General features: G+C 46.1%; 1 protein-coding gene across 1 annotated transcript in view; it reads right to left on the reverse strand.

Annotated features, from left to right (window-relative positions):
* The window catches only part of LOC117505893 (mucin-5AC-like), a 131,897-nt gene that overhangs the window by 21,222 nt on the left and 83,069 nt on the right, over positions 1-27,606 (reverse strand). The window contains exons 5-7 of the mRNA XM_034165429.1: positions 11,844-12,155; positions 4,576-4,839; positions 283-546 (exon numbers count right to left, since the gene is read on the reverse strand). Of these exons, the coding sequence (XP_034021320.1) occupies positions 283-546; positions 4,576-4,839; positions 11,844-12,155 (840 nt within the window). The remainder of the gene's footprint in view (positions 1-282; positions 547-4,575; positions 4,840-11,843; positions 12,156-27,606) is intronic.

Consider the following 27,606-nt stretch of genomic DNA (forward strand, 5'->3'; position numbering starts at 1 on the left):
ATTGGGTGGGTCCAGGTGTGAATGTGTTTGTCTCTGTGTGTTCCTGTGACTGACTGGCGTCCCGTCCAAGGTGAACCGTGCCTCTGGAACAATGATGGCTGGGATAGGCTCCACCCCCTTCCCGTAACTGGCAGAAGCAAATTCAGAAAATGAGTGGATGTTAAACTCTGTTGATACGCGAGTTTGCTGAAATGATCCACTGAAAACACGAGAAATTAGCACAAATAAGGAAACTAGGCTTAAGTGTCTGTACGCCTGTGAGTAAGAAGGTGTGTCTGTTACCTGTCCGCCCTGATGTTGTGGCCTCTGAGGTCTGTCCTCCTGCTGTGGTCCTCACTGACAGCTGGTACCTTTGACCGGGGGTCAGTCCCTGGAACACAGCCTGGGTGCGGTTGGGAGTCAGTGTGACCTCCTGGGGGATGGATCCCGGAGCTGACAGGGTCACCAGGTAGGAGTCCACTCCTCCTCTGGGGGGTGCCCATGAGGCCAGGAGAGTGTCTGAGCTGCCGTTGTTATGCAGCTCCAATTCTGAGGCTGATGCTGGAACTGGCAACAGAAACAATCACAGCCTGGTTTCTCCTCCTGTGATGCTCTGGATTATAAGTCTGCTTTTCCTGCCGTGAAACACTTTTTGAGCGGAGAAGTTCAGCTGTTCCCACCTTTCATTGAGTTTAGGTTACGCTGTTGCCAGCGTGGTTGCTGATGGTCAGGACGGTCTGGGTCTGACTCGTGCATGAGGCCGTGAGGGGATTTACTCTGAGATTTGGTGCCATATTAATTAATTGAAGTGAATTAAGTTTATTCTTTTGGTCTTGACAAACAAAAGAGTCACTCTCAGCAGCTTTTTATTAAGTAGAACCTGGGACCTGAGCCACTGTCAGACTGGAAGGTCAGTGCCCCACCCCCTTCCTGCCACAGGTACAGACAGATTTATGATCTTCATGTGGGCATGTCTGATAGGGTCAGCTGAGGCTGGACTGCAACCTGACAGGAAGGGCAGTGAGAAAACAAAAATCCTAAAATAACCTTGAATCAAGAGGGACCAGCATGTGGTGGCTGCTGGGTGGGAGAAGGTCAGATGGAGTCGTGTTGGAAAGTTAAAGAAAGAACTGCAAAGGGACTTGACTTAGGTTACAGAGCATCCAGAAAGTATTCACAGCGCTTCACTTTTTCCACATTTTGTTATGTTACAGCCTTATTCCAAAATGGATGAAATTCATTTTTTTATCCCCTCAAAATTCTACACACAAAACCCCATAATGACAATGTCAAAAAGTTTTTTTTAAATTTTGCAAATGTATTAAAAATAATAATAATAATAATGAAAAGCTAAGAAACTAAGAAAGTATTCACAGTCTTTGCCATGAAGCTCAAAATTGAGCTCAGGTGCCTCCTGTTTCCACTGATCATCCTTGAGATGTTTCTACAGCTTAATTGGAGCCCACCTGGGGTAAATTCAGTTGATTGGACATGATTTGGAAAGACACACACCTGTCTACATATAAGGTCCCACAGTTGACAGTCAGAGCACAAACCAAGCATGAAGTTAAAGGAATTGTCTGAAGACCTCAGAGACAGGATTGTCTGGAGGCACAAAGGGGATAGAAACATTTCTGCTGCTTTGAAGGTTCCAATGAGTACAGTGGCCTCCATCATCTGTAAATAGCAGAAGTTCAGATCCACCAGGACTCTTCCTAGAGCTGGCTGTCCGTCTAAACTGAGCGATCGGGGAAGAAGGATTCAAGGATTCAAGGATTCAAAAGAATTTTATTGTCATATGCACATAGGAACATGTTCCCTGCACAATGAATTGTGTCTACTGCATTTAACCCATCCTAATTGCCATTTAGGAGCAAAGGTTGCCTTTAGGCGCCCGGGGACCAGCTCCAGATGTACATCCCTGCCTAGGTCAACAGCAGGGCTGAGCAAACCATGACCGGCCTCATGACAACAGACGACACACACATAACACACAACACACATAAGCCAGCCCGGTACATGAACACATATAAAAGCACACACAAGGTAAAACAAGGGAGAGGAAAAACCTTCATAGCTGCTGTGTTAAACCACACAGCAGCAATGCAGGAAAAAAAAACCATCACCACAAAAAAAAAAAAACAATGATCACACACAGACGAGAGACGACAAGATGACGAGACGACGACCGAGATTTGAAAAGTCCAGTTATCAGACAGAACACTCTGGAGGCAGCCTTTAGGCGCCATCAACGGCCTTGTTTGTCCATCCTGGAGGGAAAAGGGGCCCAGCCCTGAACAGTCCACTGTCCACAGTCAACGTCAGAGCTGGAGAAAGTAAGGACTGGGGGAGACCAGGGTGTGAGGCTTAAGTGTTGTTCTTCTTCAGGAGGTTTTTATCACAGTGGCCTTGAAGTGCAGCTGTGTTTTGGGAAGCCAAATGAATATCCAGATTAGCAGACGCCTGAAAGATTCCACAGTCTGAAACAGAGTGGCTTTCAATACATCTGAATATAGGAGAGGAGATGTGGTCATTACTGACGATCAAAGTGGTTTTCCAGTGCAGCCATCCTCCCAGAGATGGTTTCCAACGTGCGGTTAACACCCGCCGACTGAGCTGACACTGCCCTTCCAATCGAATCAATCATGTGGGGCAGCCTGGACGGGCCAATTATTGCCACTTCCACCTTCTTAATTTTCCGGTAAACCAGCGCTACGCCCGCTCCACACAGCAGAAAGCCGGTCACCACCGAGCCAAATATATACACATCTTGGACGTCCTCCACAGACTGCGTGTAAAGGCACATGACCTGCCATTTCCTCCAACTGCCCATCACATAGCCCATCACATGCGTCCCGGCAGGACAGGTCGGGTCCTCCGCCCCCGAGTGTCTTGTAGAAAAAATAGTGTCAATTGCATTCAGAGACCACTTTAACAGATCCATTTTTTGCCGTTTTCCAGAAAAGTAAAGCTGGCAGCCTCACAGAGAACACGCTACAGAAGCAGGAAAGTTAGGGAGAGAGGGAGAGAGGAAAAATGCGTCCGTCTCGGCCGAGTACAAGGAGGCTAAAAAAAAAAAGAAGGACCTTAGTCAGGGATGTGATCAAGAACCCGATAGTCACTCTGTCAGAGCTCCAGCATTCCTCTGTGGAGACAGGAGAACCTTCCAGAAGGACAACCATCTCTGCAGCAATCCACCAATCAGGCCTGTATGGTAGAGTGTCCAGACAGAAGCCACTCCTTAGTTAAAGGCACATGGCAGCCCACCTGGAGTTTGACAAAAGGAACCTGAAGGACTCTCAGACCAGGAGAAACAAAATTCTCTGGTCTAATGAGACAAAGATTGAACTCTCTGGCATCATGTTTGGAGGAAACCAGGCACCATCTCTACAGTGAAGCATGGTGGTGGTAGCATCATGCTGTGGGGAATTTTTTTTAGCAGCAGGAACTGGGAGACTAGTCAGAATTGAGGGAAAGATGAATGCAGCAATGTACAGAGACATAGTGGATGAAAACCTGCTCCAGATCGCTCTTGACCTCAGACTGGGGCGACGGTTCATCTTTCAGCAGGACAATGACCCTAAGCACACAGCCAAGATATCAAAGGAGTGTCTTCAGGACAACTCTGTGAATGTCCTTGAGTGGTCCAGCCAGAGCCCAGACCTGAATCTGATTGAACTTCTCTGGAGAGATCTGAAAATGTCTGTGCGCCGACGCTCCCCATCCAACCTGATGGAGCTTGAGAGGTGCTGCAAAGAGAAATGGACCAAACTGCCCAAAGATAGGTGCACCAAGCTTGTGACATCATATTCAAGAAGACTTGAGGCTGGAATTGCATCAACAAGCTACTGAGCAAATGCTAAGAATACATATGTACATGGGATTGCTTTTGTTTTTAATAAATTTACAAAAATTCCAAAAAACTTTTTTCATGTAGTCATTATGGGGTGCTGTGTGTAGAATTTTGAGGAAAAAAATCATCTATTTTCAAATAAGGCTGTAACATAATAAAATGTTATGTCAGGAATAAATCACTGCATTAAATACCAGATTTAAGAAAACTAAAGTTTAAAAATACCCCAGTAACTTCATTGGATTCACTTTTTCGGTTCCAAGCCGAAGAATCAACAGACTAAAGTTCATTTGTAGTTCTAAACATATTTAGGGTGTTTTTTATTCACTTTTTGTCTCCCTACGATGTTATTCATGTGTCCTACAGCTCCAGTAATTGCATGCACATGGCAGATTATGAAAATTAGGCGATGATGTCATTGAGTGACTTCTAGTGATTGACCTGCTGTCTTGGTCTCTGTGTTCTGACAGCTTCTGGTTGCTGAACTCTGTGTTTTGGATAACTCTTCTGCCGAGCCCGTTCAGACTGATCACCTTAGTTCTTACCTTGGCCTGGGTTTTGATGACCCTTCTGTCCTCTGCTGTCCACTGTGTTTATTGCTACTATGGACAACAAAAACTGTTATGACTTTCTTGAGTCTCTCTGCTGAGGGTCCCAGCGGAACATGTTCTGTGACTTTTATCCGCGTTCTCTGTGTTTTTAGATTCCCATCATGCCTATAAAGTACAGACTGATCTACTGACCTGTCCCAGTGTCTGTGGATGTAGCGCTCTGCAGACCGACTGCTTCAGTCACCACGGTAACCGTGTACAGGGTTCCAGGCAGCAGGTCGTCCAGCAGCGTGGAGGTCACAGAGCTGTTGAGGGTCACGTTATTCACCAGAAGCCCGCCCTGGTCCTTCAGCAGGATGTGGAACAACTCTGTCCTGCCGGGCCCAGCCCGCCAGGACACATTGATGCTGCCAGAGGACAAGGAGGACACCTGGAGGTCGCTAACAGGGGAGGGAGCTTCAGGAGAAAACACAGACATATTAAAGTTTGACACTATGACAGTCCAAGTAAGAACCACAAGGAGAATAAAATGCAAATGAAGCAATTCACCATAATCAGAATCTTTAAGAAAATGTCCAACATTACCAAACAGTAAAAAAAAAAAAAAAAATATTTCCAACCACTTTTCTTCAGAAACGACTGGGGGACACATCCATGGACAACACTGAACAGGTCTCACACTTAATTTGCATGAAACACTAAAGGAAATAAACAGTTTTGTCCAACTGGACAGAGCAGATAAGTGAGGGAAGCCACCAAGACCTCGACACAACTCTGCAGGACAGACAGGCTGCTGCCTGTGACTGGACATCCAGCAATGGTGCAGCTTCTGTCTGCAGCATCGAGTCCCAAACAACACCCCTATAAGTCACTGACCGAGTCCTAAACTACACTCCTATACTCACAGACCCAGTCGCAAACTATGCTCCTATTACTAACTGGTTGAGTCCCGAATCACACTCCTATACTCACTGACTGAGTCCCAAACTATGCTCCTATACTCATAGAACCAGTCCCAAACAACGCTCCTATTACTCACTGACCAAGTCCCCAACCACACTCTGATTACTCACTGACCTAATCCCAAACAACACTCAAATACTCACTGACCAAGTCCCAAATGACCCTCCAATACTCACAGACCCAGTACCAAACTACGCTCCTATTAGTCACTGACTGAGTCCCAAACTATGTCCCAATACTCACTGACTGAGTCCCAAACCACACTCCTATACTCACTGTCCGAGTCCCAAACTACACTCCTAAACTCACTAGCCAAGTCCCAAACAACACTCCAATACTCACTGACGACTCCCAAACTACACCCCAATACTCACTGACCGAGTCCCAATCTACGCCCCTATACTCACTGATCGAGTCCCAAACTATGCCCCAATACTCACTGACTGAGTCCCAAACTATGCTCCTATACTCACAGAACCAGCCCCAAACTACGCTCCTATTACTCACTGACCGAATCCCAAACAACACTCCATTGCTCACGGACCAAGCCCCAAACAACACTCCTATTACGCACTGACAGAGTCCCAATCTACGCCCCTATACTCACTGACCGAGTCCCAAACTACACTCCTATGCTCACTGACCGAATCCCAAACACCACTGCAATACTCACAGACTGAGTCCCAAACCACGCTGCTATGCTCACTGACCGACACTTCACAAAGCTAATGCTCCTATATTCATTGACTGACACTTTCCAAAGCAAATACTGCTATACTCACTGACTGACACTTTCCAAAGAAAATGCTCCTATATTCACTGACCAAGTCTCAAACTACGCTCCTATTCTCACAGACCCAGTGCCAAACTACACTCCTATTACTCACTGGCTGAGTCCCAAACAACACTCCTATAACTCACTGACCGAGTCCCAAACAACACTCCTATAACTCACTGACTGATGCCAAAACTACACTCCTATACTCACAGACCCAGTCCCAAACTACACTTCCATACTCACTAATCGAGTCCCAAACTACACTCCTATAACTCACTGACTGAGTCCCAAACTACACTCCTATACTCACAGACCCAGTCCCAAACAACACTTCTATACTCACTGACCGAGTCCCAAACAACACTCCTATTACTCACTGACCAAGTCCCAAACACTCACTCATCACTCATCTTCAACCGCTTTTCTGGGTTGATGATGAGCATAGTTTGGGACTCAGCCAGCGAGTATAGGAGTGTGGTTTAGGACTCGGTCAGTGAGTTATAGGAGTGTTGTTTGGGACTCAGTCAGTGAGTATATAAGTGTAGTTTGGGATTCGGGCAGTGAGTAATAGGAGCGTAGTTTGGGACTGGGTCTGTGAGTACAGGAGTGTAGTTTGGGACTTGGTCAGTGAGTTTAGGGGTGTAGTTTGGGACTCGGCCAGTGAGAATAGGAGCGTAGTTTGAGACTTGGTGAGTGAGTATAGGAGCATTTGCTTTGGAAAGTGTCGGTCAGTGAGAATAGGAGTATTTGCTTTGGAAAGTGTCGGACAGTAAATATAGGAGCTTTAGCTTTGTAAAATGTCGGTCAGTGAGTATAGGCGCATTAGCTTTGTAAAGTAAAAGGAGTGTAGTTTGGGACTCGGTCAGTGAGTAATAGAGGTGTTATTTGCGACTTGGTCAGTGAGTAATAGGAGTGTTGCTTGCAACTCGGTCAGTGAGTATTAGGGAGTAGTTTGGGACTCGGTCAGTGAATATAGGAGTATAATTTGGGACTCAATCAGTGAATAAAGGGGTGCAGTTTGGGACTCAGCCAGTGAGTATAGGGGTGTAGATTGGGACTCTGTCAGTGAGTAATAGGAGCGGAGTTTGGCACTGGGTCTGTGAATATTGGAGTGTCATTTGGGACTCGGTGAGTGAGTATTGGAGTGCTGTTTGGGACTCTGTCAATGAGTATTGCAGTGTTGTTTGGATTCGGTCAGGGAGTAATCACAGCATGGTTTGAGACTCGGTCAGTGAGTATAGGAGTGTAGTTTGGGACTGGGTCTTTGAGTATAGGAGTGAAGTTTGGGACTCAGTGAGTTATAGGAGTGTTGTTTGGGACTCTGGACTGCTGGAAGCTGATGGAGTATTTTCATAAATTTCCCTGGTGGAAGTCACTGAGGTAGTCAAACAACTCCGCAGTGGCAAGGCCCCGGGGGTTGATGAGATCCATCCAGAAATGCTGAAGGCTCAGGGTGTGGAGGGATTGTCTTGGATGAGATGTCTCTTCAACATTGTGTTGAGGTCTGGGACAGTGCCTAAGGAGTGGCAAACTGGGATGGTGGTCCCCAGATTTAAAAAGGGGGACCAGAGAGTGTGTGCCAACTACAGGGGCATCACACTACTCAGCCTCCCTGGTAAAGTCTACTCCAGGGTGCTGGAAAGGAGGGTTTGTCCAATAGTCGAACCTCTAATTGAAGAGGAACAATGTGGGTTCCATCCTGGACGTGGAACAACCGACCAGCTCTTTACTCTCACAAGGATCCTGGAGGGTGCCTGGGAGTATGCCCACCCAGTCTACATGTGTTTTGTGGACTTGGAGAAGGTGTATGATTGGGTACCCCGGGAGATACTGTGGGAGGTGCTGCGGGAGTATGGAGTGAGGGGGTCTCTTCTCAGGGCCATCCAATCTCTGTACTCACAAAGCGAGAGCTGTGTTCGGGTGCTCGGCAATAAGTCTGACTCGTTTCTGGTGAGGGTTGGCCTCCTCCAGGGCTATGCCTTGTCACCAATCCTGTTTGTGATATTCATGGACAGGATATCGAGGCATAGTCAGGGAGAGTAGGGTTTCCGATTTGGTGGGCTTGGGGTCTCTCATCACTGCTTTTTACAGATGATGTGGTCCTGTTGGCTTCATTGGCCGGTGACCTCCAACACTCACTGGATCAGTTTGCAGCTGAGTGTGATGCGGCTGAGATGAGGATCAGTACCTCTAAATCTGAGGCCATGGCTTTCAGCAAGAAACCAATGGCTTGCCTGCTCCGGGTAGGGAATCTGGTCTTGCCCCATGTGACAGTGTTCAGATAGCTCGGGGTCTTGTTCATGAGTGAGGGGACAATGGAGCGTGAGATTGGCCGGAGAATCTGCGCACCAGGGGCGGTGTTGCATTCGCTCTATTGTACTGTTATGCCAAAAAAGGGAGCTGAGCCAAAAGGCGAAGCTCTTGATCTACTGGTCAAATACTCCTATACTGACTGGCTGACACTTTCCAAAGCAAATGCTCCTATACTCACTGACCGAGTGTCAAACTACGCTCCTATTCTCACTGGCCGAGTCCCAAACTATGCCCCAATACTCACTGACCGAGTCCCAAACTGCACCCCTTTATTCACTGATTGAGTCCCAAACTACACTCCTATACTCACTGATCGAGTCCCACACTACACTCCTATACTCACTAATCGAGTCCCAAACTACACCCCGATATTCACTGATCGAGTCCCAAACTACACTACTATGCATACACACTGACCCAGTCCCAAACTATGCCCCCCTAAACAACACTCCAATAGTCACTGAGTCACAAACTACACCCCAATACTCATTGATGAGCTTCAAACTACACCCCAATAGTCACTGACCGAGCCCCAAACAACGCCAATACTCACCTACAGAGTCCCAATCTACACCCCCATACTCACAGACCGAGTCCCAAACTACACTCCTATTCTCATACTCACTGAGCGACACTTTCCAAAGCAAATGCTCCTTTATTCACTGACCGACACTTCACAAAGCAAATGCTCCTATACTCACTGACCAAGTCTCAAACTACACTCCTACACTCACTGACTGACACTTTCCAAAGCTAATGCTCCTATACTCACTGACTGACATTTTACAAGTGAATGCTCCAGTACTCACTGACCAACACTTTACAAAGCTAACGTTCCTATACTCACTGACTGCAATGTCGGCATCCTAAGATGAGAAGCAATGTTGGGTAGTCTGGCCCAAGGAATGCATTTAACATCAGCCGGCATCTGTAATCTGACTTTGTGGGTGATAGAATCCCCTATCACTAATGTCTGGTGTTTCAGCCTGAAGATAGGGGTGGAAGTCACCTGTTGGCTCAAAGGGCTAACAACAGACATATCCAAGGCAGAAAATCGGGTTACAGACACGGCTCCCTGAAAGAGCCACCCTATCTGTTAGCATCACCAAAGGTTCATGTAGAGTGTAAGGTGATGTACTTTGTGCACCAGAAAATCCAAGCATGGAGCTGAGCTAGTGCTAGCAGAAATGCTAACCACTCAAGATTCACACAGGAGAAAATTAGTTTAAAAAAATTCACAAATTCACAATAAAAAATTCACAATAAAATTCACAATAGATGCACTTAAAAACTAAAAGAAGTCACCACTCATCTTCAACCGCTTATTTGGTATCAGGTCGCGGGGGCAACAGTTCCAGCAGGGGACCTCAGACTTGTCTTTCCCAGACAACATTGACCACCTCTGACTGTGGGATCCCGAAGTAATACCAGGCCAGTGTGGAGATATAATCTCTCCACCTAGTCCTGGTTCTTCCCTGTGGTCTCCTCCCAGATGGACATACCTGGAACACCTCCCTAGGGAGATGCCCAGGAGGCATCCTTACCAGATGCCCAAACTACCTCAGCTGGCTCCTTTCAATGCAAAGGAGCAGTGGCTCTACTCTGAGCTCCCCACGGATGATCAAACTTCTCACCCTATCTCTAAGGGAGACACCAGCCACCCTCCTGAGGAAGCCCATTTCAGCCGCTTGTACCCGCGAGCTTTTTCTTTCGGTCATGACCCAACCCTCATGACCATAGGTGAGAGTAGGAACGAGGACTGACCAGTAAATTGAGAGCTTTGCCTTTTGGCTCAGCTCCCTTTTTGTCACAACAGTACGGTAGAGCGAATGCAACACTGCCCAACTGCACCAATTCTCCGGCTAATCTCACGCGCCATCATCCCCTCACTCGTGAACAAGACCCCAAGATACTTGAACTCCTTCACTTGGGGCAAGACCTCATTCCCTACCCGGAGTAGGCAATCCATGGGTTTCCTGCTGAGAACCATGGCCTCAGATTTAGAGGTGTTGATCCTCATCCTCTATGAACAGTCTGTTTATAGGCAAGCACAGAAAATACACTGTGATCTCCTCCATCAGGAGTCTGAACCTTTACCATCTGGAATACAATACAGAGTCCCCAAGTGCAAACTGAACAGATACAAGAACTCTTTTGTTACAACCTCAATCAGTCTCCTGAATGCTGCAGGGGTTGTCCGGGAGCAGCGTTAAGGGCTTTGTGCATGAATATGTGCATGCATGTGTGAATATGTGTGTGTGTGTGTGTGTGTGTATGTGTGCCCGTGTGTGAATGCGCATGTGTACAAGTAAGGTGTGTACTTTAACTTATTATCTGTTTTAATCTGGTTTTTATGTTTTATTATTCTGTTTTAATTGTAAATTATATGATGGAAAATGTGCAGTATGCTGATGAATTGTCCACAGGCGTGCAAGCAGTGTACTGTTGTGTTGTTGTTGACTTGTTATTTTGTTGACTTACTGCACCTGAATACAGCTCTTGCTTTGTGAGTACAGAGACTGGATGGCCCTAAGAAGGTACCCGCTCACTCCATACTCCCGCAGGACCTCCCACAGTATCTCCCGGGGTACCCGATCATACGCCTTCACCTAGTCCACAAAACACATGTAGACTGGGTGGGCATACTCCCAGGCCCCCCCCAGGATCCTTGTGAGAGTGAAGAGCTGGTCGGTTGTTCCACGACCAGGAAGGAACCCGCATTGTTCCTTTTCAATCAGAGGTTCGACTACTGGTCGAACCCTCCTTTCCAGCACCCTGGAGTAGACTTTACTTGGGAGGCTGAGTAGTGTGATGCTCCTGCAGTTGGCACACACTCTCTGGTCCCTTTTCTTAAAATGTGGGGACCACCACCCCAGTTTGCCACTACTTAGGCACTGTCCCAGACCTCAACGCAATGCTGAAGAGACGTCTCATCCAAGACAGTCCCTCCACACCCAGAGCCTAAAAGAAGTGTTAAACATAAATAGAAGAAACAATTACAACCTTGTAGTGATTAGAAAAGCATAACTCGGGCCAGCACTCCATCCAGGAGTAAGTTACCAGATGTTCAAAGCTAATGCTCCTATTCTACTCGACTGACCCGTCACAATGCAATTTGTACCCATCCTTATGTGCCACAAACTGTGAGACTCTTCACTGTCTATGCTTCAAGACAAGGCCACCTATATCAGATCCAAGTCATGACCAAGACCTTAAAGGGTTGAGTGTGAGTCAAGACTAAGACTTTGTGATTTTGGAGTGGTAGAGCCCAAGTCAAGACCAGGTAAGTAAGCACTACAACAGTACTGCAGGGCATCCACAGTTGGAGGTTATGGTACTGAAGGAGAGCTATCTTCCAATCAGGAAGAAACTTTTAAAAGAAGACCTTGATCACAGGTATTCTTACCTGTAGCTGCTGTGGTCTGGGCAGGTGCAGAACTCTTATTACCAGCTGTTGCCACCAGAGACACGGTGTAGATTGTACCAGGGATCAGGGCGCTGAAGCCAGACTGAGGTGCGGCAGTGCTCATAATTCGGGTATTACGTCTGGATCCCAAGCTTTTGTCCTCCAGGGTGAGATCATACCAATCAACATGGCCATGAGACCGTGGCCACGAGACCCACAGCACCGTAGTCCCTTTGCTGGTGTGGGACAGACTCTTATGCTGGGCTTGGTCCAGATCCATCTTAATATGTATCCATGCTGGTGTGACCGGGTCTACGACAAGAAAGAAAGGTGGATTCTCTTCATTGGCTTCCTGTTAATTCTAGAATAGAATTTAAAATTCTTCTTCTTACATATAAGGTTTTGAATAATCAGGTCCCATTTTATCTTAGGGACCTCATAGTACCATATCACCCCAATACAACGCTTCGCTCTCAGACTGCAGGCTTACTTGTAGTTCCTAGGGTTTTTAAGAGTAGAATGGGGAGCAGAGCCTTCAGCTTTCAGGCTCCTCTCCAAAAGGTGATTCAGCACATGCGTAAAGACCTCTGGTCCAAAAGGTGATTCAGCACATGCGTAAAGACCTCTGGTCCAAACGGTGATTCAGCACATGCGTAAAGACGTCTGGTACAAATGTGCTTCAGCACATGTGTAAAGACCTTTGGTCCAAAAGATGCTTCAGTCCATGCGTAAAGACCTCTGGTCCAAACGGTGCTTCAGCACATGCGTAAAGACCTCTGGTCCAAAAGGTGCTTCAGCCCACGCGTAAAGACCTCTGGTCCAAAAGGTGATTCAGTACATGCGTAAAGACCTCTGGTCCAAACAGTGCTTCAGCACATGCGTAAAGACCTCTGGTCCAAAAGGTGATTCAGCACATGCGTAAAGACCTTTGGTCCAAAAGCTGCTTCAGCACATGCGTAAAGACCTTTGGTTCAAAAGATGCTTCAGTCCATACGTAAAGACCTCTGGTACAAAAGGTGCTTCGGCACATGCGTAAAGACCTGTGGTCCAAACGGTGATTCAGCACATGCGTAAAGACGTCTGGTACAAATGTGCGTCAGCACATGTGTAAAGACCTTTGGTCCAAAAGATGCTTCAGTCCATGCGTAAAGACCTCTGGTCCAAACGGTGCTTCAGCACATGCGTAAAGACCTCTGGTCCAAACGATGCTTCAGCACATGCGTAAAGACCTCTGGTACAAAAGCTGCTTCAGCCCATGCGTAAAGACCTCTGGTCCAAAAGGTGATTCAGCACATGCGTAAAGACCTCTGGTCCAAAAGATGCTTCAGCACATGCGTAAAGACCTCTGGTCCAAAAGGTGATTCAGCACATGAGTAAAGACCTCTGGTCCAAAAGGTGCTTCAGCACATGCGTAAAACCTCTGGTCCAAAAGGTGCTTCAGCCCATGCGTAAAGACCTCTGGTACAAAGGGTGCTTCGGCACATGTGTAAAGACCTCTGGTACAAACGGTGATTCAGCACATGCGTAAAGACCTTTGGTCCAAAAGATGCTTCAGTCCATACATAAAGACCTCTGGTACAAAAGGTGCTTCGGCACATGTGTAAAGACCTTTGGTCCAAAAGATGCTTCAGTCCATACGTAAAGACCTCTGGTCCAAACGGTGATTCAGCACATGCGTAAAGACCTTTGGTCCAAAAGATGCTTCAGCACATGCGTAAAGACCTCTGGTCCAAACGGTGATTCAGCACATGCGTAAAGACCTTTGGTCCAAAAGATGCTTCAGTCCATATGTAAAGACCTCTGGTACAAAAGGTGCTTCAGTCCATGCGTAAAGACCTCTGGTCCATACGATGATTTAGCACATGCTTAAAGACCTTTGGTCCAAAAGATGCTTCAGTCCATACGTAAAGACCTGTGGTCCAAACAGTGCTTCAGCACATGCGTAAAGACCTCTGGTACAAAAGGTGCTTCAGCCCATGAGTAAAGACCTCTGGTCCAAAAGGTGATTCAGCACATGCGTAAAGACCTCTGGTCCAAAAGATGCTTCAGCACATGTGTAAAGACCTCTGGTCCAAAAGGTGATTCAACACGTGTAAAGACCTCTGGTCCAAAAGGTGATTCAGCACATGCATAAAGACCTCTGGTACAAACGGTGATTCAGCACATGCGTAAAGACCTTTGGTCCAAAAGATGCTTCAGTCCATACGTAAAGACCTCTGGTCCAAACAGTGGTTCAGGACATGCGTAAAGACCTTTGGTCCAAAAGCTGCTTCAGCACATGCGTAAAGACCTTTCGTCCAAAAGCTGCTTCAGCACATGCGTAAAGACCTCTGGTCCAAACGGTGCTTCAGCACATGCGTAAAGACCTCTGGTCCAAAGGTGATTCAGCACATGCGTAAAGACCTCTGGTCCAAAAGATGCTTCAGCACATGCGTAAAGACCTCTGGTCCAAAAGGTGATTCAGCACATGCATAAAGACGTCTGGTACAAATGTGCTTCAGCACATGTGTAAAGACCTTTGGTCCAAAAGATGCTTCAGTCCATGCGTAAAGACCTCTGGTCCAAACGGTGCTTCAGCACATGCGTAAAGACCTGTGGTCCAAACTGTGCTTCAGCACATGCGTAAAGACCTCTGGTACAAAAGGTGCTTCAGCCCATGTGTAAAGACCTCTGCTCCAAAAGGTGATTCAGCACATGCGTAAAGACCTCTGGTCCAAAAGGTTCTTCAGCACATGCGTAAAGACCTCTGGTCCAAAAGGTACTTCAGCCCAAGCATAAAGACCTCTGGTACAAAAGGTGATTCAGCACATGCGTAAAGACATTTGGTCCAAAAGATGCTTCAGTCCATATGTAAAGACCTCTGGTACAAAAGGTGCTTCAGTCCATGCGTAAAGACCTCGGGTCCATACGGTGATTCAGCACATGCGTAAGGATCTTTGGTCCAAAAGATGCTTCAGTCCATATGTAAAGACCTCTGGTCTAAATGGTGCTTCAGCACATGCGTAAAGACGTCTGGTACAAAAGGTGATTCAGCACATGTGTAAAGACCTTTGGTCCAAAAGATGCTTCAGTCCATGCGTAAAGACCTCTGGTCCAAACGGTGATTCAGCACATGCGTAAAGACCTCTGTTCCAAACGGTGCTTCAGCACATGTGTAAAGACCTTTGGTCCAAAAGATGCTTCAGCAAATGCGTAACGAACTCTGGTACAAAAGGTGCTTCAGCCCATGCGTAAAGACCTCTGGTCCAAAAGGTTATTCAGCACATGCGTAAAGACCTCTGGTCCAAAAGATGCTACAGTCCATACGTAAAGACCTCTGGTACAAAGGGTGCTTCGGCACATGCGTAAAGACCTTTGGTCCAAAAGATGCTTCAGTCCATATTTAAAGACCTCTGGTACAAAAGATGCTTCAGTCCATATTTAAAGACCTCTGGTACAAAAGGTGCTTCAGTCCATACGTAAAGTCCTCTGGTCCAAACAGTGCTTCAGCACATGCGTAAAGACCTCTGGTCTAAACAGTGATTCAGCACATGCGTAAAGACCTCTGGTCCAAAAGGTGCTTCAGCACATGTGTAAAGACCTTTGGTCCAAACGGTGCTTCAGCACATGCATAAAGACCTCTGGTCCAAAAGATGCTTCAGCACATGCGTAAAGACTTCTGGTACAAAAGGTGCTTCAGTCCATGCGTAAAGACCTCTGGTCCACACGGTGATTCAGCACATGCGTAAAGACCTTTGGTCCAAAAGATGCTTAGTCCATACGTAAAGACCTCTGGTCCAAACAGTGCTTCAGCACATGCGTAAAGACCTCTGGTACAAAAGGTGCTTCAGCCCATGCGTAAAGACGTCTGGTCCAAAAGGTGATTCAGCACATGCTTAAAGACCTTTGGTCCAAAAGCTGCTTCAGCACATGCGTAAAGACCTTTGGTCCAAAAGCTGCTTCAGCACATGCGTAAAGACCTCTGGTCCAAACGGTGCTTCAGCACATGCGTAAAGACCTCTGGTCCAAAAGGTGATTCAGCACATGCGTAAAGACCTCTGGTCCAAAAGATGCTTCAGCACATGCGTAAAGACCTCTGGTCCAAAAGGTGATTCAGCACATGCGTAAAGACGTCTGGTACAAATGTGCTTCAGCACATGTGTAAAGACCTTTGGTCCAAAAGATGCTTCAGTCCATGCGTAAAGACCTCTGGTCCAAACGGTGCTTCAGCACATGCGTAAAGACCTGTGGTCCAAACTGTGCTTCAGCACATGCGTAAAGACCTCTGGTACAAAAGGTGCTTCAGCCCATGCGTAAAGACCTCTGCTCCAAAAGGTGATTCAGCACATGCGTAAAGACCTCTGGTCCAAAAGATGCTTCAGCACATGCGTAAAGACCTCTGGTCCAAAAGGTGATTCAGCACATGCGTAAAGACCTCTGGTCCAAAAGGTTCTTCAGCACATGCGTAAAGACCTCTGGTCCAAAAGGTGCTTCAGCACATGCGTAAAGACATTTGGTCCAAAAGATGCTTCAGTCCATATGTAAAGACCTCTGGTACAAAAGGTGCTTCAGTCCATGCGTAAAGACCTCGGGTCCATACGGTGATTCAGCACATGTGTAAAGATCTTTGGTCCAAAAGATGATTCAGTCCATACGTAAAGACTTCTGGTCCAAACAGTGCTTCAGTACATGCGTAAAGACCTCTGGTACAAAAGGTGCTTCAGCCCATGTGTAAAGACCTCCGGTCCAAAAGGTGATTCAGCACATGCGTAAAGACCTTTGGTCCAAAAGATGCTTCAGCACATGCGTAAAGACCTCTGGTCTAAATGGTGCTTCAGCACATGCGTAAAGACGTCTGGTACAAAAGGTGATTCAGCACATGTGTAAAGACCTTTGGTCCAAAAGATGCTTCAGTCCATGCGTAAAGACCTCTGGTCCAAACGGTGCTTCAGCACATGTGTAAAGACCTTTGGTCCAAAAGATGCTTCAGCACATGCGTAAAGACCTCTGGTCCAAACGGTGCTTCAGCAAATGCGTAACGAACTCTGGTACAAAAGGTGCTTCAGCCCATGCGTAAAGACCTCTGGTCCAAAAGGTTATTCAGCACATGCGTAAAGACCTCTAGCTCCAAAAGATGCTACAGTCCATACGTAAAGACCTCTGGTACAAAGGGTGCTTCGGCACATGCGTAAAGACCTTTGGTCCAAAAGATGCTTCAGTCCATATTTAAAGACCTCTGGTACAAAAGATGCTTCAGTCCATATTTAAAGACCTCTGGTACAAAAGGTGCTTCAGTCCATACGTAAAGTCCGCTGGTCCAAACAGTGCTTCAGCACATGCGTAAAGACCTCTCGTCTAAACAGTGATTCAGCACATGCGTAAAGACCTCTGGTCCAAAAGGTGCTTCAGCACATGTGTAAAGACCTTTGGTCCAAACGATGCTTCAGCACATGCATAAAGACCTCTGGTCCAAAAGATGCTTCAGCACATGCGTAAAGACTTCTGGTACAAAAGGTGCTTCAGTCCATGCGTAAAGACCTCTGGTCCATACGGTGATTCAGCACATGCGTAAAGACCTTTGGTCCAAAAGATGCTTAGTCCATACGTAAAGACCTCTGGTCCAAACAGTGCTTCAGCACATGCGTAAAGACCTCTGGTACAAAAGGTGCTTCAGCCCATGCGTAAAGACATCTGGTCCAAAAGGTGATTCAGCACATGCTTAAAGACCTTTGGTCCAAAAGATACTTCAGCACATGCGTAAAGACCTCTGGTCTAATCGGTGCTTCAGCACATGCGTAAAGACCTCTGGTACAAAAGATGCTTCAGCACATTTGTAAAGACCTTTGGTCCAAAAGACGCTTCAGTCCATGCGTAAAGACCTCTGGACCAAACAGTGATTCAGCACATGCGTAAAGACCTCTGTTCCAAACGGTGCTTCAGCACATGTGTAAAGACCTTTGGTCCAAAAGATGCTTCAGCACATGCGTAAAGACATCTGGTCCAAACGGTGCTTCAGCAAATGCGTAAAGACCTCTGGTACAAAAGGTGCTTCAGCACATGTGTAAAGACCTTTGGTCCAAAAGACGCTTCAGTCCATGCGTAAAGACCTCTGGTCCAAAAGGTTATTCAGCACATGCGTAAAGACCTCTGGTCCAAAAGATGCTTCATTCCATACGTAAAGACCTCTGGTACAAACGGTGATTCAGCACATGCGTAAAGACCTTTGGTCCAAAAGATGCTTCAGTCCATGCGTAAAGACCTCTGGTCCAAACGGTGCTTCAGCACATGTGTAAAGACCTTTGGTCCAAAAGATGCTTCAGCACATGCGTAAAGACCTCTGGTCCAAACGGTGCTTCAGCAAATGCGTAACGAACTCTGGTACAAAAGGTGCTTCAGCCCATGCGTAAAGACCTCTGGTCCAAAAGGTTATTCAGCACATGCGTAAAGACCTCTGCTCCAAAAGATGCTACAGTCCATACGTAAAGACCTCTGGTACAAAGGGTGCTTCGGCACATGCGTAAAGACCTTTGGTCCAAAAGATGCTTCAGTCCATATTTAAAGACCTCTGGTACAAAAGATGCTTCAGTCCATATTTAAAGACCTCTGGTACAAAAGGTGCTTCAGTCCATACGTAAAGTCCGCTGGTCCAAACAGTGCTTCAGCACATGCGTAAAGACCTCTCGTCTAAACAGTGATTCAGCACATGCGTAAAGACCTCTGGTCCAAAAGGTGCTTCAGCACATGTGTAAAGACCTTTGGTCCAAACGATGCTTCAGCACATGCATAAAGACCTCTGGTCCAAAAGATGCTTCAGCACATGCGTAAAGACTTCTGGTACAAAAGGTGCTTCAGTCCATGCGTAAAGACCTCTGGTCCATACGGTGATTCAGCACATGCGTAAGACCTTTGGTCCAAAAGATGCTTAGTCCATACGTAAAGACCTCTGGTCCAAACAGTGCTTCAGCACATGCGTAAAGACCTCTGGTACAAAAGGTGCTTCAGCCCATGCGTAAAGACATCTGGTCCAAAAGGTGATTCAGCACATGCTTAAAGACCTTTGGTCCAAAAGATACTTCAGCACATGCATAAAGACCTCTGGTCTAAATGGTGCTTCAGCACATGCGTAAAGACCTCTGGTACAAAAGATGCTTCAGCACATTTGTAAAGACCTTTGGTCCAAAAGACGCTTCAGTCCATGCGTAAAGACCTCTGGACCAAACAGTGATTCAGCACATGCGTAAAGACCTCTGTTCCAAACGGTGCTTCAGCACATGTGTAAAGACCTTTGGTCCAAAAGATGCTTCAGCACATGCGTAAAGACCTCTGGTCCAAACGGTGCTTCAGCAAATGCGTAAAGACCTTTGGTCCAAAAGACGCTTCAGTCCATGCGTAAAGACCTCTGGTCCAAAAGGTTATTCAGCACATGCGTAAAGACCTCTGGTCCAAAAGATGCTTCATTCCATACGTAAAGACCTCTGGTACAAACGGTGATTCAGCACATGCGTAAAGACCTTTGGTCCAAAAGATGCTTCAGTCCATACGTAAAGACCTTTGGTCCAAAAGATGCTTCAGCACATGTGTAAAGACTGGTCCAAAAGATGCTTCAGTCCATACGTAAAGACCTCTGGTACAAACGGTGATTCAGCACATGTGTAAAGACCTCTGGTCTAAACGGTGCTTCAGCACATGCGTAAAGACCTCTGGTACAAAAGGTGCTTCAGCCCATGCGTAAAGACCTCTGGTCCAAAAGGTGATTCAGCACATGCGTAAAGACCTCTGGTCCAAAAGATGCTTCAGCACATGCGTAAAGACCTCTGGTCCAAAAGGTGATTCAGCACATGCCTAAAGACCTCTGGTACAAACGGTGATTCAGCACATGCGTAAAGAACTTTGGTCCAAAAGATGCTTCAGTCTATATGTAAAGACCTCTGGTCCAAACAGTGCTTCAGCACATGCGTAAAGACCTCTGGTCCAAAAGGTGATTCAGCACATGCGTAAAGACCTTTGGTCCAAAAGCTGCTTCAGCACATGCGTAAAGACCTTTGGTCCAAACGGTGCTTCGGCACATGTGTAAAGACCTGTGGTCCAAACGGTGATTCAGCACATGCGTAAAGACGTCTGGTACAAATGTGCTTCAGCACATGTGTAAAGACCTTTGGTCAAAAAGATGCTTCATTCCATGCGTAAAGACCTCTGGTCCAAACGGTGCTTCAGCACATGCGTAAAGACCTCTGGTCCAAACGGTGCTTCAGCACATGCGTAAAGACCTCTGGTACAAAAGGTGCTTCAGCCCATGCGTAAAGACCTCTGGTCCAAAAGGGGATTCAGCACATGCGTAAAGACCTCTGGTCCAAAAGATGCTTCAGCACATGCGTAAAGACCTCTGGTCCAAAAGGTGATACAGCACATGCGTAAAGACCTCTGGTCCAAAAGGTGCTTCAGCACATACGTAAAGACATCTGGTCCAAAAGGTGCTTCAGCCCATGCGTAAAGACCTTTGGTACAAAGGGTGCTTCGGCACATACGTAAAGACCTCTGGTACAAACGGTGATTCAGCACATGCGTAAAGACCAATGGTCAAACGGTGATTCAGCACATGCGTAAAGACGTCTGGTACAAATGTGCTTCAGCACATGTGTAGGTCCAAACGGTGTTTCAGCACATGCATAAAGGCCTCTGGTACAAAAGGTGCTTCAGTCCATACGTAAAGACCTCTGGTCCAAACGGTGCTTCAGCACATGCGTAAAGACCTCTGGTCCAAACGGTGCTTCAGAAAATGCGTAAAGACCTCTGGTACAAAAGGTGCTTCAGCCCATGCGTAAAGACCTCTGGTCCAAAAGGTTATTCAGCACATGCGTAAAGACCTCTGGTCCAAAAGATGCTTCAGTCCATACGTAAAGACCTCTGGTACAAAGGGTGCTTCGGCACATGCCTAAAGACCTCTATTACAAACGGTGATTCAGCACATGCGTAAAGACCTTTGGTCCAAAAGATGCTTCAGTCCATACGTAAAGACCTCTGGTACAAAAGGTGCTTCGGCACATGCGTAAAGACCTCTGGTCCAAAAGATGCTTAGTCCATACATAAAGACAGTGCTTCAGCACATGCGCAAAGACCTCTGGTAGAAAAGGTGCTTCAGCCCATGCGTAAAGACCTCTGGTCCAAAAGGTGATTTGGCACATGCGCAAAGACCTTTGGTCCAAAAGATACTTCAGCACATGCGTAAGACCTCTGGTCCAAACAGTGCTTCAGTCCATACGTAAAGACCTCTGGTCCAAACGATGATTCAGCACATGCGTAAAGACCTTTGGTCCAAAAGATGCTTCAGTCCATACATAAAGACCTCTGGTAGAAACAGTGCTTCACCCCATGTGTAAAGACCTCTGTTCCAAAAGGTGATTCAGCACATGCGTAAAGACCTCTGGTCCAAACGGTGATTCGGCACATGCGTAAAGACCTCTGGTCCAAACGGTGCTTCAGCACATGCGTAAACACCTCTGGTCCAAACAGTGATTCAGCACATGAGTAAAGACCTTTGGTCCAAAAGATGCTTCAGTCCATACGTAAAGACCTCTGGTAGAAACAGTGCTTCACCCCATGTGTAAAGACCTCTGTTCCAAAAGGTGATTCAGCACATGCGTAAAGACCTCTGGTCCAAATGGTGATTCGGCACATGCGTAAAGACCTCTGGTCCAAATGGTGCTTCAGCACATGCGTAAAGACCTCTGGTCCAAACAGTGATTCAGCACATGAGTAAAGACCTTTGGTCCAAAAGATGCTTCAGTCCATATGTAAAGACCTCTGATACAAAAGGTGCTTCCGCACATGCGTAAAAACCTCTGGTCCAAATGGTGATTCAGCACATGCGTAAAGACCTTTTGTCCAAAAGATGCTTCAGTACATACGTAAAGACCTCTGGTCCAAACAGTGCTTCAGCACATGCGTAAAGACATCTGGTATAAAAGGTGCTTCAGCACATGCGTAAAGACCTCTGGTCCAAAAGGTGATTCAGCACATGCGTAAAGACCTCTGGTCCAAACAATGATTCGGCACATGCGTAAAGACCTCTGTTCCAAACGGTGCTTCAGCACATGCGTAAAGACCTTTGGTCCAAACGGTAATTCGGCACATGTGTAAAGACATCTGGTCCAAACGGTGATTCAGCACATGCGTAAAGACCTTTGGTCTAAAAGATGCTTCAGTCCATGCGTAAAGACCTCTGGTCCAAACGGTGATTCGGCACATGTGTAAAGACCTCTGGTCCAAACGGTGCTTCAGCACATGCGTAAAGACCTCTGGTCCAAACCGTGATTCGGCACTTGTGTAAAGACCTCTGGTCCAAACCGTGATTCAGTCCATACGTAAAGACCTCTTGTACAAAAGGTGATTCAGCACATGCGTAAAGACCTCTGGTATAAAAGATGCTTCAGCCCATGCATAAAGACCTCTGGTCCAAAATGTGATTCAGCACATGCGTAAAGACCTCTGGTATAAAAGGTGCTTCAGCCCATGCGTAAAGACCTCTGGTCCAAAAGGTGCTTCAGCCCATGCGTAAAGACCTGTGGTCCAAAAGGTGATTCAGCCCATGCGTAAAGACCTTTGGTCCAAAAGATGCTTCAGCCCATGCGTAAAGACCTCTGGTCCAAAAGGTGATTCAGCCCATGCGTAAAGACCTTTGGTCCAAAATATGCTTCAGCCCATGCGCAAAGACCTCTGGTCCAAAAGGTGATTCCGCCCATGCGTAAAGACCACTGGTCCAAACGGTGATTCGGCACATGTGTAAAGACCTCTGGTCCAAACAGTGATTCAGCACATGCGTAAAGACCTTTGGTCCAAAAGATACTTCAGTCCATATGTAAAGACCTCTGGTACAAAAGGTGCTTCGGCACATGCGTAAAAACCTCTGGTCCAAATGGTGATTCAGCACATGCGTAAAGACCTTTGGTCCAAAAGATGCTTCAGTACATACGTAAAGACCTCTGGTCCAAACAGTGCTTCAGCACATGCGTAAAGACCTCTGGTACAAAAGGTGCTTCAGCACATGCGTAAAGACCTCTGGTCCAAACAATGATTCTGCACATGCGTAAAGACCTCTGGTCCAAACGGTGCTTCAGCACATGCGTAAAGACCTTTGGTCCAAACGGTAATTCGGCACATGTGTAAAGACATCTGGTCCAAACGGTGATTCAGCACATGCATAAAGACCTTTGGTCCAAAAGATGCTTCAGTCCATGCGTAAAGACCTCTGGTCCAAACGGTGATTCGGCACATATGTAAAGACCTCTGGTCCAAACGGTGCTTCAGCACATGCGTAAAGACCTCTGGTCCAAACCGTGATTCGGCACTTGTGTAAAGACCTCTGGTCCAAACCGTGATTCAGTCCATACGTAAAGACCTCTTGTACAAAAGGTGATTCAGCACATGCGTAAAGACCTCTGGTATAAAAGGTGCTTCAGCCCATGCATAAAGACCTCTGGTCCAAAATGTGATTCAGCACATGCGTAAAGACCTCTGGTATAAAAGGTGCTTCAGCCCATGCGTAAAGACCTCTGGTCCAAAAGGTGCTTCAGCCCATGCGTAAAGACCTGTGGTCCAAAAGGTGATTCAGCCCATGCGTAAAGACCTTTGGTCCAAAAGATGCTTCAGCCCATGCGTAAAGACCTCTGGTCCAAAAGGTGATTCAGCCCATGCGTAAAGACCTTTGGTCCAAAAGATGCTTCAGTACATACGTAAAGACCTCTGGTCCAAACAGTGCTTCAGCACATGCGTAAAGACCTCTGGTACAAAAGGTGCTTCAGCACATGCGTAAAGACCTCTGGTCCAAACAATGATTCTGCACATGCGTAAAGACCTCTGGTCCAAACGGTGCTTCAGCACATGCGTAAAGACCTTTGGTCCAAACGGTAATTCGGCACATGTGTAAAGACATCTGGTCCAAACGGTGATTCAGCACATGCATAAAGACCTTTGGTCCAAAAGATGCTTCAGTCCATGCGTAAAGACCTCTGGTCCAAACGGTGATTCGGCACATATGTAAAGACCTCTGGTCCAAACGGTGCTTCAGCACATGCGTAAAGACCTCTGGTCCAAACCGTGATTCGGCACTTGTGTAAAGACCTCTGGTCCAAACCGTGATTCAGTCCATACGTAAAGACCTCTTGTACAAAAGGTGATTCAGCACATGCGTAAAGACCTCTGGTATAAAAGGTGCTTCAGCCCATGCATAAAGACCTCTGGTCCAAAATGTGATTCAGCACATGCGTAAAGACCTCTGGTATAAAAGGTGCTTCAGCCCATGCGTAAAGACCTCTGGTCCAAAAGGTGCTTCAGCCCATGCGTAAAGACCTGTGGTCCAAAAGGTGATTCAGCCCATGCGTAAAGACCTTTGGTCCAAAAGATGCTTCAGCCCATGCGTAAAGACCTCTGGTCCAAAAGGTGATTCAGCCCATGCGTAAAGACCTTTGGTCCAAAAGATGCTTCAGTCCATGCGTAAAGACCTCTGGTCCAAACGGTGATTCGGCACATATGTAAAGACCTCTGGTCCAAACGGTGCTTCAGCACATGCGTAAAGACCACTGGTCCAAACGGTGATTCGGCACATGTGTAAAGACCTCTGGTCCAAACAGTGATTCAGCACATGCGTAAAGACCTTTGGTCCAAAAGATACTTCAGTCCATATGTAAAGACCTCTGGTACAAAAGGTGCTTCGGCACATGCGTAAAGACCTCTGGTCCAAATGGTGATTCAGCACATGCGTAAAGACCTTTGGTCCAAAAGATGCTTCAGTACATACGTAAAGACCTCTGGTCCAAACAGTGCTTCAGCACATGCGTAAAGACCTCTGGTACAAAAGGTGCTTCAGCACATGCGTAAAGACCTCTGGTCCAAACAATGATTCGGCACATGCGTAAAGACCTCTGGTCCAAACGGTGCTTCAGCACATGCGTAAAGACCTTTGGTCCAAACGGTAATTCGGCACATGTGTAAAGACATCTGGTCCAAACGGTGATTCAGCACATGCATAAAGACCTTTGGTCCAAAAGATGCTTCAGTCCATGCGTAAAGACCTCTGGTCCAAACGGTGATTCGGCACATGTGTAAAGACCTCTGGTCCAAACCGTGATTCGGCACGTGTAAAGACCTCTGGTCCAAAAGGTGATTCAGCCCATGCGTAAAGACCTTTGGTCCAAAAGGTGATTCAGCCCATGCGTAAAGACCTCTGGTCCAAAAGGTGATTCAGCCCATGCGTAAAGACCTTTGGTCCAAAAGATGCTTCAGCCCATGCGTAAAGACCTCTGGTCCAAAAGGTGATTCAGCACATGCGTAAAGACCTTTGGTCCAAAAGGTGATTCAGCCCATGCGTAAAGACCTTTGGTCCAAAAGGTGATTCAGCCCATGCGTAAAGACCTTTGGTCCAAAAGGTGATTCAGCCCATGCGTAAAGACCTTTGGTCCAAAAGGTGATTCAGCCCATGCGTAAAGACCTCTGGTCCAAAAGGTGATTCAGCCCATGCGTAAAGACCTTTGGTCCAAAAGGTGATTCAGCCCATGCGTAAAGACCTCTGGTCCAAAAGGTGATTCAGCCCATGCGTAAAGACCTTTGGTCCAAAAGATGCTTCAGCACATGTGTAAAGACCTCTGGTACAAAAGTTAAAGGGAAGTATGGTAAAGTTGGGACCTAATTGAACTGAGGGTGTCCAGGACACACATCATCTTTGGATGTGGAGTCGGTCTTTGCGGTTTGGATCACCTTGTTTGTCCTCTTTCTCTGTGTCCTTTTGATGTCTTACGATACAGTGACATCAGAATGTATCATCGTGAAGCATATGCTTACATCACATCCTCTGTTGCCAGGGAGACCAAGCAGTTCCTTGACAGTCACGTAAACTGGAAACGACTGGAGCTTGAATAGGCATAAAACTGCACTGCACTGATGTTCTGATCCTGGAGGAGGTGCTAGATTTTTTTAACAGTGAAGAACAGAAAGGAACCTCCTTCTAACACGAACCATTGTGTTCCTGTGCTGGATTATGTAAACCTCAGTGAGCTGTTTTTGGGTGTGAATGCATTGGAAGTTTTCAGTGTGTGTTTCCGGTCTTTGTGCTCCAGGAGAGCCGGCGATGAAGGAGGTGATACCATTGTTTCAGTTGCTGGAAGAATGTGTTTTTTCTTTTCTTCAGGAGAATGACACGTGTGGTCAAGCAAGTGTTAGCTGAGACAGGAAGCAAAAAAAAAAAAAAAGGGGGGGAAACACAAACTCCACCCTGGATTCTGGCTTCCTAATGGAGGAACCTTCACAGATTCCTAAACAATCCTGTTGGCAGACTGCTGACACCCAGTGGACAATGCCCGACACTAGGAGCAGGAATTCCAGACCCTTGAGAGAACTGCTGGAACAATTCTGTTCAATAATGCTACATCTACTCTGACAAGAAAGTGCCATGGCCAAGAACGTCCAAAAATATTCCAAGAAGACATTTTTCTACCAGTGAACAAAATCTCATGGAATACTCTTTTCACGGAGGGACACAGATGTATCGTAACTTTGAGCAGGTGCAAGTAGCAGATAGAGCCAGAAACCAACAGCTCAAATTGTGTGACAAATATCTTCTGTTATTACAATGAAAACTAAAACTTTGTATGTTCATTTAAGATGACTTCCTGTGATCCATAATAAATGTTGAACAAAAATGTCCTAATACCGGAGGCTGTCTGTGCATCAGCGAGACAACTGGGCTGATGACCAGTCACCCAAAGACCAGGAACTACACTGAGAACCGTACCACTGTGTGTGCTTCATCAGCATTGGTGTCTGCTGTGTGGAGTTATTTTTTTTTTCTTGATAAATTGTCTTATTTTCATGATAACAATAGACAACTATGTACAAGAAATAATACAAGTCTGTTGGTGTATATAATCAAGAGCCAAATTTCAAGGCAATGCACACAAAAGGCAGAGATGCATTTGGTTTAATAACTGCCACAGGGAACCATAATCATTCCAAATAACTATATACTGGAAATTAAAATAAATATAATGATGTAAAATATAATATAAAATATAACTTTAAAGAAAAATACCGTATGTCTGGTGTACCTTATTGAATTAAAAAACAAGATAAATTTGTAAGTATACATGATAATTAAATATTATAAAATTCTACGGGCCTGATTTACTGTAGGTGTAAAAATGCTCAAACACTGTAGCTCCTGCATTAAATGTTTTTGATGATTTACTGTCAGAGTGCACTGAGGAGCGTATCTTTTCAGTGCACAAAATAGCATATTTTGTCCATTCAACACATTTAAATTCTTGGATATGCAATCTGGGACATGTCCACCAGAATGTGCATAAATGTGGGTGTTAAACATGCAAAAATATATGGTCTGAAATTTGAGGGGTTGAGTTTGCACCTGCAATTTAGTATGTTATAATTAAATCTGATTAAAAGTCATCCCCTGTGAGCTGTTTGGGCATGCATTTCTTTATTTTCAGTCAATAATTTTCTTAACACAAAATACACCACAATTAAAATTCATTTATGGCCAATTTTTACAACATAAAACTTAATTTGGCATACATCATATATTTCCATTTCCCCATTTTTGCTAATGTTACATTTCTTTTGGGATTTTATCTTTTCAGGTTGTGTACAACCCCTGGCAAAAATTATGGAATCACCGGCCTCAGAGGATGTTCATTCAGTTGTTTAATTTTGTAGAAAAAAAAAAAGCAGATCACAGACATGACACAAAACTAAAGTCATTTCAAATGGCAACTTTCTG

The sequence above is a fragment of the Thalassophryne amazonica genome, unplaced genomic scaffold, assembly GCF_902500255.1.
Source record: "Thalassophryne amazonica unplaced genomic scaffold, fThaAma1.1, whole genome shotgun sequence".
Classification (NCBI taxonomy): Eukaryota; Metazoa; Chordata; class Actinopteri; order Batrachoidiformes; family Batrachoididae; genus Thalassophryne; species Thalassophryne amazonica.